General features: G+C 38.5%; 1 protein-coding gene across 5 annotated transcripts in view; it reads right to left on the bottom strand.

Moving 5' to 3' along the window:
* The window catches only part of PBX3 (PBX homeobox 3), a 226,307-nt gene extending 214,101 nt beyond the window's left edge, over nucleotides 1-12,206 (bottom strand). For 2 of the 5 annotated variants that reach the window (XM_070799240.1, XM_070799244.1), the window contains exons 1-2: nucleotides 11,927-12,206; nucleotides 10,911-10,984 (exon numbers count right to left, since the gene is read on the bottom strand). In XM_070799240.1, coding sequence (XP_070655341.1) covers nucleotides 10,911-10,984; nucleotides 11,927-12,126 — 274 coding nt within the window. In that variant the 5' untranslated portion in view covers nucleotides 12,127-12,206. The other 3 variants (XM_070799241.1, XM_019970855.2, XM_019970856.2) reach the window with 3 other exon arrangements.
* Between the last annotated feature and the right edge of the window lie 175 nt (nucleotides 12,207-12,381).

Below are 12,381 nucleotides of genomic sequence, written 5' to 3'. Positions count from 1 at the left end.
TTTGTGAAGCTATATTCATAGAAAATCCCCAAATCAACAATTAGAAGCATATGTAAATGTGCGATTACAGTTCTTTTTCTTTCATTGACAACTTCTCCTTTTTTTGCTTGCATGAGGAGTAGAGGATGATATGATAAATGCCTCACTGTTCCAATTCCCTTGCACAACAAATAGGAAGTACATTTGGCAGTGCCAGTGAAACTGCCAGCCCACCAGCCAGGAGGAAGCCATTCTCCTCTGCTCTATCTAGTCACTGCAGCACCATCACTAGAGGCCACTTTAACAACAGAGAAGCTAAAGTCAATTGTTTCTTCAGTGAATAGGCTTCTGTTCTCCAGCATATATTTACTGAGGCATTTAGGGCAGATTTTTGCCATTAAACTGAAGTCTGTAAAACATGGTTGTCTACAAATATTTACACTACTGCTGACCACAGCTCTGCTGCCACTCAGTGTCACTTTGGACCTGACCACAGTTTTTTAAGCTCAGGTTTTGCCATCCTCTTTGAATCATCCATTTCTACTACTTTCTTGGCTCAAGCTGAGAGATTCTGCCGCCACCTCTGGAGCAACCAGAACCTCGGCTGTCACTCGCTACAGGGCCATGGGCAAATTACTTAACCTCCAAGGGTCAGTTTCCTCATCCACAACTGTGAGTCAAAATACCTACCTTAGATGTTGCTGCAAATTTAAGAAATATTATATCATCCTCATTGTATGAATTTTATCTCAGAGTATACTACTTATTATATCTCCAAGTGTGAATTTTTAAATTTTTTTTAATGCATGAAAAGCATCTAGCACAATGCCTGGCACACAGATGGTACTGTGTGAATGGTAGTCATTTTTATTGATATCATTATTAAATGAATGAAATCTTCCAAAAGGGAGAACCTTGTCTTTCCAGTCTGCTACATTAAAACTCAGAGAATGAGAATGTCTATGGCTTAGCCATAAATTCCAACATTTAAAACTGAAAGAGAAAACTTTATGAGAACAACTTATCCTTTTTTTCACATTAGACTGGTTGACAGCTACTTTTTTATTGGAAAAATGTTCATATTTATGTAATAATTCACATACAGTATAGCACTCAATTAAGTATAAACTTTAAACTCCCAATTTTCAAGTTACAACAAAGTATACACACTGATTACAGTTTGGTTCTAGAAAACACTATTAGATATCAAGCCAATATTTTATAAATTAGGAATTTAAAAGTGACATCATAATCATGGTAATTTAAAAGTCATAATAATAATCAATCAAAAAAGAATTAATTAATGTTAGAGAGTACATTATTAGACTGATTATACTGAAAGGAAGAAATAATTCCTCTCTTAAACACAAAAATGTCATAAAATCAGGTAAATCAAATTAGTTCTTATAACACATTGATGGCACAGAATTTATGTTTATAGAGTCCATCATTTCATTTTCAGGCATTCTGTTTCTATATTTGGCCAGAGTCAGAAGGTTAGGAACCAAGAAGTCAGTAAGTTCCCAAGAATATCCTCACTGTCACATCATTGCTCTAACAAGTGGTAAGCAGGAGGAAATTCAGACAAGTCAAACACCCACACCCAGTACACAGTTAAAAGAATTTTCTTCATTTTTTTCCTCTACTGATTCCAACGAAGAAATATGACGAGAAAAACTGGAGGGTTCTCACTTATTTGAATAACAAGTGAAAATCTAAAAATATCTTCACTGTATGTTATTACCAACTGTATCACTGGGTTTTATAGTGACAGCCCTGTGCTATAATTTCTGAGAAAACCTCTACATAAAGCTTCATAAACCCAGCCATTCCTGTAATGTATCACCTTATCTAGCACACAATCATTTCAAACACAACTTTTCATGTTAGTATAATTTGTTCAAAAATGGTAATAAATACATCCATGAAGCCAAAGGAATCATTGCACAATCTATTGTAACTTGGTCTTACCAGTACTGACAGTTAATCCTCGACCCAAAATCCAATGTAGAATATTCCATTATTACTTGGTTTAATTAAAGATATTCATTATACACACACCTTTTAATGGACAAACACTCCCAATCAACATTATAAATAATCTGGGCCAACTGCAGAGTAATGTCTGTGAACAATTATCACAAAACTAAAACATGGATGGCTGTCAGTCGGTGGCAGAATTCTTGCTTTCATAATAAATATAAAATCAATTTCCTGTTCTACTCCCTATTCCAAGTTGAAAATGATATATCTGACTATGAATTCCAACTACCTTCATCCTTAGGTTTTTTTTTTTTTTTTTTTTAAAGAAAAGAGGAGAAAGAAAGAAACTTATGAGACTATCTAAGTAGATTCTTCCTCATTTGAGGGCACTTGGATAGTAACGGTTTCTACATAATACACACGTATGAACTTGCCATTTCACACATGTATATTTTTTTAATGCTGTGATTTTTTTCCCCTATCAATGCCACTCAAGTGGAATGTCAAAAACTCCTCCCATTTCACTATAAATTCCTATTTACAAAAGCTTAGTACATCTGAAAGCCAGTAGAAACCTTTTGTTCAAAAAACAATAATATGCAATTTCAAAAGCTTTTTGTTCCCATTTCAATCAAAACTAACTTCACATGTTTTAAATGAAATTCTGCAAGTAATCAGAAACTAATGAGGATTCACTGGTTTAACTAGTTCAGGGAGTCTGAGAAGGGAATGAGAATTTAAAGTCACCAAGTTTTCCATTTAGAAGAGCAGTTAATGTGCAGGTACACTAAGTCCTCTTCACTGAGAAATGCAATCAGAGACTCTTGTCTCAGGAGAGACTCTCATCCCTCTGTCTGTGTGCACATTCCTGACTCCCATTAACATTAACAAGCACCACACATGCACACGAAAAGAAGCCAGCCTTAGTAGCATGTATGCATGGCAGCTGCAGTGACTAAATAATCCATATGGCTCTGAAGAGAAGTTCTGCTTTGTTGGGTCTAGAGTCACAGCTACAGTGGTGGAATTCAGACACTCAAGCAAACCTCAATCTGAATGCTTGATCCAAACCCCATCCTGTCCAACCACACCTCAGACTGCAGTTAAGCCTAGGTTTAGAAATTCTATCCTCAGCATGGTTTATACAGGTAGAAGTTCCATGTTTGAGGAAACCTTAATTTTTTTCACAGGCCCAAAGTTCTGTCCTCCTCCCAATCCATCATTCCTATTCCTGCATTCACTCATCCATTTCCCTACAAAATGTAGGAAATCACATAATAGTTTTATAGAGAGAAAATCAAAGGCCTGGCTTAAATCGCAAATGCAAAAGCAGAATCAAGTATGAAACACCATCTTCAACATGAAAATCAAATAATATGGTAATCTTAAAACAACAGATACATGCTGAAATGTAAATTCCACAGGTTGTGTAAAGGGCAGAATTTAACCACTAATTCTAATGCCTCCCAGCAACTAGAATTAGGTATTTAAGTGAGAGTCTTAATGCTCATTTAATATAGTCTCCTGAAGCCCAATTCAACAACTTCTTCATTTTTTCCTATGAAGAAAATATTCTTGTGAAGTTCAGTTTAGTGAAGACACTGGTGAAGACACACAAGCACATACCAAGTTTACACTTCTGAAAAGAATTGACTAGCCATATTCTGAAACTGGGCTCTAGGAAAAAAGACTAGATGATGCAAAATTCTTAGTATACGTCCATGTATAGGGAACATGATGAAAACTTCATATTTATCTCCAGTTAGATCAATTAATATTCAGAAAAGTTATGTAACATTACATTTAAATAACCATAGGGGGAGGAATCTACCAATGTTCTAGAAGCTTCTCTAGACCTTTCAATCAATTTTATTTATATGCAAAACCAAGAGAAACTTAAAAAAAAAAAAACAAAGCTCCTCCTGATGCTAAAGCTCTCAATTTACTGACAGGCAAATGGCTTCATGCTGCCACTTAATCTCATTTCTTGCATAATGCCCTCTAATTAGCATATCAAAGTGAATTAATACTTCTAGGGCATTAGCAATGGGGAAATCTGCTCCAGGCTCACAATAGCAGTTAAGAGAGAGCCAAGAAATCCTCAAAAACACCACAAACCACTTTGCATTGCAAAACTGTTCAATTTATTTATCCTCTCTCTCTAAACACTTTTACCGCACACTGTTTTACTACTGTTCACCAAACAAAATGATAATTGCCAAAGTTACCAGCATCTGTAATGCCTGTTTAGAATCTTAATTTAGATTATGTTGCAGATAATTTCTATATGCAACCATTTGTTCTATTATAAATGTTAATATAGAGACAGTGGAAATGTTGACATTCTCAATTAGTTAATTTGAATTTGAAATAAAATTTTATGGGATTTTAAAATTTATGAATTTTTTTAATGTAAAAAGCCACCTGCTGGACTCTGATGCCTAAGAAACATGCTTTGAAAACTTATGTATCACATAAAACAAAATAAACAAAAAAAATCATTTTGCCATTAACATATGTTGAGTCTCCCAACTAATGGTTTAAACATTGTGAGGAATCATCAACATTAAAAGGATTACATTGTATACCAAGTTCTCATTAATATGATCACACAAAAAGGGTTATTGTTCAAAACAGCTTAACATTTCTAAAGCACTTAACTTGAAGAAAACAAGTACGAAACTTTTAACAATTATTTTTATCCATAATTACTTTTAACTGTTCTCAGTCCAAATGAGTTACTATCATGTTAGTCAAAAATAAAAAAAAAAATGCCAAGCCAATTCAACTTAACACATTCTATCACACCAATATTTTTACTAGACATACACTCAAATTTAGTACCAAAGCAAACTACCATTAACCATCAAAAACTACAAACATCTTATATTTATTGTATGTGTATATGTTTATGGAATACTTCTATTTTCAAAATAACAATAAAGAAGAGATTCTGGTTACTATTCTGCCTACAAAGGGGGTAATTAGAACCAAGAGTTGAAGATTAATGAAATTTATTTTCAAATATGTTCTATGTCTAAAGGCATAAAAAGATGGTTTGTTTTTTTCAGTGGCTCATTCAAGCATTTCCTACTAATTTATTTGCTAAATGTAACACTAACAGGGAGCTCTGATAGCAATTTGTGTGTTTGATTAACTTCTACAACTTTGTAAAAAACCTTTTTAGCTAGATAGATCTAAAAAAACTTTGACCAATTCACACTACACAGTGATATAAATTATTTACTCTCTTCATACGTAAAGACTCAAATGGCCTACTGAAGTAGAGCAAATGTTTGAAAAGGTCAACATGGGAGGGAGTGTATAAGCATTGTTAGTCTGTTACTACCTAAATCATGCTGATCCCACTGATAAATGGCTAAAACACAAGCCTGCTGAGAAAACTAATAAAACATAATTCTCATAATGTCAATACTGAGAAAATAAATGCCTAAAGTTGTTCACATGTACATAAATAGAGGGAGAATAGTATAAAAATCCTTATTTAGCATAATGTGTTCGGTACTGATCTGTTAGGTACTCTGAAACATCTCAATGGTATGAGTACAAAATAAAACGAATGATTTAGGGTGTGGTTCATGAATTGCGTTTTCATTCTTCATAGCCATACTTCATATAACTTCATCCTATACAATGCCAACATAAAATATCAAAACACACATAATCCAAATAAGATGCTAAAGGTCTTGGAAGTAGCTATTTACAAAAGTTGTAAACAGAAATCTAAAAGTACAAGCAAAATTAGTTAAAAGGAAAAGGATCCTAACATGAAAGATATACCCAGAAAATTTTTATGAAAGTCAAAGAACCAATGTGCTCTTTGAGGCAAGGCAAGGCTTCCTTTGCCACTGTATTAATATACTTCTGATTTGGATTAAAATTATGTAAATTAGCATAATAACATAGTAAAGTCCCAAATAAAAACCAAAACTACATAGATCTATAATAAAATGAAGTCCACTAAAACTGAGGCATGAAAAGAATTACTTGCACAGATCAAGTTAGTATTGACAAGAGGGTTTAATATTCTTTTATTGGGAAGAGGAAAAAAAGGTATGGAAGACAGGTCCATACTTTTAAAATAATACCTGCTTGATACTTTAGATCATGAAGTTCCAAACCAGCAGAGAAGTAAGATTTTTTTTTCTACATTTTCTATGAATGTATTACATTTAGAAAGTTAGAGAAACATCACTCTTTTACATCCTTCCTCAAAACTTCCATAAAAAGCTCCAGTAAGTTAAGCAAATCTATAAAAATAAAAAATATTCTTAAATTACACAAGGTAAAATTTGCAATAAAGCAACAAAATTTATGACATTTCCAGGATACACTGATTTTGTAATTTTTCCTGTTTAATCATTGAATATTTCCAATGTAAATAAGCCATAATGTCTAAAACTGATAAAAAATTTAAAACATTAAAAGTCCTTTAAAATTTGCCTCAAAATAATTGTGAAAGGGTGGGAGTTACAGAGAACACAAGATTGGCCAAGTGTTGCTAACTGCTGAAGGAAGGCAATGAGTTCATGGGGATTCAAGTTTCTCTTTATCTGTATTTTTACATTTGAAGTTCTCCACAATAAAAAGCTTTTTAAAACTAGAAAATAGTTCACAAAAACACAGAAATGAATCATGTATCAAACAGAGCATTTGTTTTTAAAACTCTGGAACAAACAATGATAACTATATTCGAAGTACTGCAAGAGCAACTTAAAAGAATACACAATATATATTATATATAACATTTAGACTCACATACAACAATTTTCACCTTTCTTGTTAAAATTTCACTTGGAATATTTGGATTTTATACACTAGGAATTGAAGAATTACCTGGCACTGTAAAAAGAAAAATGAACACATTTTTATATTGAAGCATTAAAAAAAGAAAGAAAACAGACCAGAAAAAGATGCCATGAGTCTCTAAACCCTTAGGGTCAGAAGTAGAGGTGCTGACTGAGAGTACTGCCTTATCTCTCTGAAAGCTACTCCCACTTACAGCAGTAAAGATAAAAGGTTTAATCATATATATCATATTCTAAATGCATATAAAAACTCACAAGCTACCTTCTTGATCCAGTTTTGAAAAGTAAAATCCTTACGACTCTTTCTAGGGAGGGTTCCTTTAAAAGCAAAACATTTTTAATAGTAATTTTCTTCTCTTTAAACATAAAAAATACTTCAACCAGCCCAACCAGGCAAGCAGGCCTTTCTCTTCCCCTGCGGACACCTCCTGCAGTAGAGAAGTTCATTAAGTTTTATGATCTTCCCAAGTCAGTCCTGCTTATAAGCCTCACAAAGGCCACAAATCTGGCAAACCATCATGTATGCCATTAGACATTACTAGTAAATGAACGCTATTTAGGGTTTGTGGTGGCAATAAATCAGAGTTTGGTTGGCAGCTATCAACATGGAGTATTTTAACCTACCATTTAGAAAGGAAAAGGTTATGCTGATTTTTTTCCCTAATACACAACATTTTTTAACAATATGACTCTGATTATATACTAGAGTGTTGAATTTTCATTTTAAAATATTTTTAAATACATTTTTTTTTCTCAAAAAGAGCCATTTTTCCTTTATTCCAACTTTCATAATTAAGGGCTTCGGAAAGAAGAGAGATTTATGAGAATGGAATCCTCTCACAAAGTACTTCAAAAATCAAGATTAAGGTGGCCAAAAAGATTTGAGGGAACGTCCCCAAAGAACTATGTAAATAAGGAGACCTCATAGTATCATGGATACTTAATAAAAGACAGATGGTAAAATGTGGCTAAAAAAGAAATCTTAACAATTATCTCACTGGTCACTTACTTAGTTTAAAATGGGCAAATATCTTGTTTTAAAGCGTGTAACTTTAAGTTGCTTTCAAAATGTGCAGCTATCACAATTCAACAGATATTTCTGTCCAAAAATAACTGAATGATAAATTTTATAAAAGAACACATTTTCAAGAAAAAGCAAGCATCTCATGGTATACTTTCCCTACCTTTGAACAAGAAAAAAAATATAATTGTGGTAGATTATCCATTTATCTGTCAGAAGGGGAAAATACCTTTTCATATTTGGTAGAAGGGGTAAAAAGATGTTTTTCAAACTAAACCCCTCATGTGCATGAGAACTGGCAGTGTTTATTGCCTGATCAGAAACCTCAAAAGCTACTGGCAGATCTGCAAATATATGGATTTTTTTAAAAATGATTTTGTCTTATTTTTAAAAAAGCACAACCAAAATGACATTATCCACTGAAATGACAGCTTTACCCCCCATCTCCCCACTAGTCAACCCCCTACCCCTCTATTATGCAGAATAGAGTCATCACATAGTATTCCCAGTTTCTATTACAAATGACCAGGTAAACTTTCTCTAAGGTTATAGAGAATTAATCTTTGGATACTATGTTATTAGATTTAATAAAATGATTTCCTTAAAAAAGCATTACATGATATACATTATAATCTACAGTGCTTATTTTATAAGCTCATGATGTTTCCAAAGCATGACTATGGGAACAGATGGGGGAGGGGGGGAGGCCTGGAATTTGCTGCCCCAATTTCTTTGCTTCGGTAACACTAATGTCTACAACAGCTGTTTTATTTCAAATCAAGGATTCTGAGTCCAACGTCCCTGTCTCCTTCTAAGAGTAGTTTTGGAGAATGAGGTGGAGCTCTGGTAGTAGGGGAGAAAGGAGAGGAGAGAAAGAGCTTCACCCCCATCAATCATTCGGTACTTAAATCCCGTCCCTCTCGAGCTTAGAGAGGCTGGCAGGAAGATGCCTCAGCCCAGACAGCCGCCTTTACTCTTTGTCGGCCGTTGGCTTTTTACAAAAGAGATAACGTGCAAACTTGGATCGGCTGGCCAAAGTACAAAAAGAGAATCTAATTTACAAGTTATCTCTGAAAGCCTCAGAAACAATTTTCAAAACACAAAAATTTCTTTTGTCAGCTACCTCTTGCTTCTTAAACAGACAAGTGCCCTACCAAGGCTCTCTCTGCCAGTAATCCCAGACTCTGAAAAGACTTGTTTCTTTTTTGTAACTCACCTTTGACATGAGGTTGACTACACTTTCCTTTCAGAATGGTGTAACTAAGTCTTGTGCAAATAAGCAACTAGAGGACTTATGCTTCCTAATTGAATTCTGCTTGCTGCTAAATGTCTAAACAAGAAAAGCAGTTTGCTAGGTTTGATTCTCAAACTAGCTAGGCCAAAACTTTTAAAAAGGCAAAAAAAAAAAAAGAATCATGATAAGGGGGTGAGAAGGAAGGGATATCAATCCCCTCTCTCTAGTAATATAATGCTATATAAAGTTGAATCAATCTTAATATTCACAACATAGTCAATACCCCAGTGCTTAGCTGTCAGCAGAAACTGAAGTGGAGCCCTGATAGCAAGAAAACCCTTGGACATTAAGCAACATAATTTACTGAGAATTACGCACTTTTAGGCTTCTAAACTAAGAATCTCAAGATTTAATGCTTGATGTCTTATTTTATAGTCAGATCAAAATTATCTACCATTTTAAATCACAATGCTTTCTAAAGGTAGCTAAAAACCAACACAGAGTAAAAGTTAGTCATTTTAAAGTGACTGTGGTTTTCAAAATTAAAATATATCTTAAAAACACTCACTTGACATAAAGAAATCACGCACATTATGTGAATGAAAAGCAGGAAAAGTAGTCTTTCAGGCTCTCAATATTTGCTGTTAATTATGGTTTTAGCATATATTTTAATAGACAGCAATAACCCTTCATCTTTTATTGATTACTTTTAGGATTAGAACAGAATTGCATGGTGAAAAATCTGTTGAAAAGAAGGACCACTCTCCTACCAACTAACAATTATATACAGTGCACTATTATTTGTACATTCAGTTTAAACACAATCACATTTAACCTTTTAAATACCTTCACTTAAATATTCCTATACTTTGGACTTTAACTTTCTCTTCTATTCTTTGCCAACTTAAAAAACAGCAACTTTATAATACTGTATACCCAACAAACACACACACAAATAAACAGTAAAGCCTGTTTAATGCATTTGTTTGCCATATACAGGGAAGATAATGCCTCAAACGAAATAAAAAATCTAAATTAAACCTCAAATTCTAGTTGAGACACTACCATCACCTCAAGACTAAAATATCTTCAGTTTTTAAAAAGTCTAACAAGGAAACTAAATTGAGATGAATGTCAGAAATTTGTCTAATATATACTTGTAGTTTTCATTCCAGCACTTCTGCAAAAGCTGTCTTCTTATATATTCCCTGCCCTGAATACCTCAAAAATTGTTCAACCTGCACCTGTGGACCTTTCTCTACTTAATAAAATATATTAAGTATGTTTACAATGTAATGACTTCAAGCATAAAATTTAATAAAAGTAGTTAATAGATATAATACATTGTATGCACCTAAACACATCATTACCTTTCCAGCTTCTTAAAAGTAGTATTCTGAACTAAAATACTAATTCAAACATACTCCTCGGGTCTGTGCAATTGCATCTATTCTTCTATCTGTGGAAATGAAGCTTAAGGCTAAGTAAAACAAAGTTCGGGATATGCTTCTCCGCGGGAGTCGGTCCCCGTGGCTCCTTTTAAAAACTGACACACAAACAAGGCGAAAGGAGCAGGAAAGGGTGGCTGGCGCTCCCGGCCCCCTCCCCGCCTGCAGCCAGAGGTGGCCGCCTGGGGACTGCGACCCTGCCCCGTCCACTCTACACTTCATTTTACACCAGGAGCGGAATTCAGAAATCGACTCCAGATTTATTGCAGTTTTTTCTCAAGATCAGGAGGTGGGAAGGAAAGAATGATCAAAGATGGCGGTGCCCAAAAGCAGCAGCTTTCAACTGGAGAGTCGAAGGAGTAGCTCGGACCCCACCTCGGGGGTCTCCAGGCCCACCGCGGGGCGCAGCGTCTTACCTGTTTTCTCTTTGATCTCACACAGGACACTGAAGAGCGCGGGTTTCATTCTGTGACAGTTCAGGGCATGTTTCCTAAAAAATAAATAGCAAAACACAAAGGTATTAGCATCACCTATGGAATAATATGGCGCCTTCCTTAAGTTAGATCCAAGATTTAATTTCGGCCCCCTCTTTTGGAAGGCTCTTTTGAACCCCGTCAAATCAACAGAAAACTCAAGTTGACTAGTTAGCGACAACCGGCAAGCTCTGGCGGCTACAGCTCCAGCCCGAACGCAGCGCTACCCATCTGCCGGGCGGGCAGCAGCCTCGGCGACCGCGGGGCGCGAACCCGTGCGGGGAGCCGCGATCCGGGGGCAGACGGCGGCGACTCAGGGGAGAAGACGGCATGGAGGGGCTCCCGCGTCCGCCCTCCGCCGGGGCAGCGGGCGCGGCGCGGGCGGCCGGCCGACTGCGGCCAGCGGGCGGTGACAGCTCGGCAAAGTTTGCGAGGCGGCCCTCCCTTCCCGAGAACTTGGCCGCCCGCGCCCGGACCCGCCGGGGAACCGCCCAGAGCCCCGCGCCCGGGCTGGGGCTGCCTCCCGCACAGCGAGGTCGTCCAGCCGCCGAGCGGAGCCGGGGTGCCCGGAGTCCGGGCCGAGGAGAAAGTTGCACTTCCCTCAAGTGCGGCCCGGGGCCCGCTCGCGGCGGCGTGCAGCCGGGTCCGGGCGGGAGGTTTGAATCGGTGCGAGGGGGCCGGGCTGCCAGAGGGCCGGACGCGAGGAGGTGGGGTGAGAGAAACCCACGAAATCCACGCGGCACCAAGTCCGTCCCGCGCCCCGAGAGCAACTTTGGCGACTCCCGCCCGCGTCGAGGGACGCGGGGCAAGTTCCCCAGAGGCCGGGGCCCGAGGCCTCTTTTCGGAGAAAGTTCCCCGCCCGGGGCTGAGGCCCTGGCCCGGGCACCACCCGGGCCGGACTCTGCCGCGGGCCCGGCTCCCGCACACACACAAAAGATGCTTAATGAGACGACACCAACTTTGCTTGCGCCTCGTCCAAGCTCTGGTCGGTGATGGTCATGATCTGGTGGAGGATGTCGCCGATGTCCTGCTTCCTGCCGTCGCCGTCCGCCCCTTCGTGGCCGTGAGGGGGAGGCGGCAGGGCCATGCCCCCCTGCACCGAGTGGCCGGCCAGGTTCACCCCGGCCAGAGTCTGCAGCATCCTGGATTGATCGTCCATCCCGCCGCGCGCGGGCGGGAGCGGGCGGCGGCGGCGGCTGAGGCGAAGGCTGAGGCGGCGGCGGCGGCGGCGGCGGCGACGAGGGAGGAGAAGAAAGAGGGGGAGGGGGAGGGGGAGGCGGCCGCGCGCTCCCCGCCCGCGCGGGGAGGGGGCGGCCCGGCCGGCTGGGCCCGCGGCTGAGGCAGTGCGGACGGGCGCCCGGCTCTGGCTTCCGCCGCCGCCGAGGCTGAGGAGAAGCGGCGGGCGGAAGCGCCG

This window comes from Bos indicus, chromosome 11 (assembly GCF_029378745.1).
Source record: "Bos indicus isolate NIAB-ARS_2022 breed Sahiwal x Tharparkar chromosome 11, NIAB-ARS_B.indTharparkar_mat_pri_1.0, whole genome shotgun sequence".
NCBI classification, from domain to species: Eukaryota; Metazoa; Chordata; class Mammalia; order Artiodactyla; family Bovidae; genus Bos; species Bos indicus.
The sequence above is the reverse complement of the archived record's forward strand: the minus strand, read 5'-3'. Positions and strand labels throughout refer to the sequence as shown.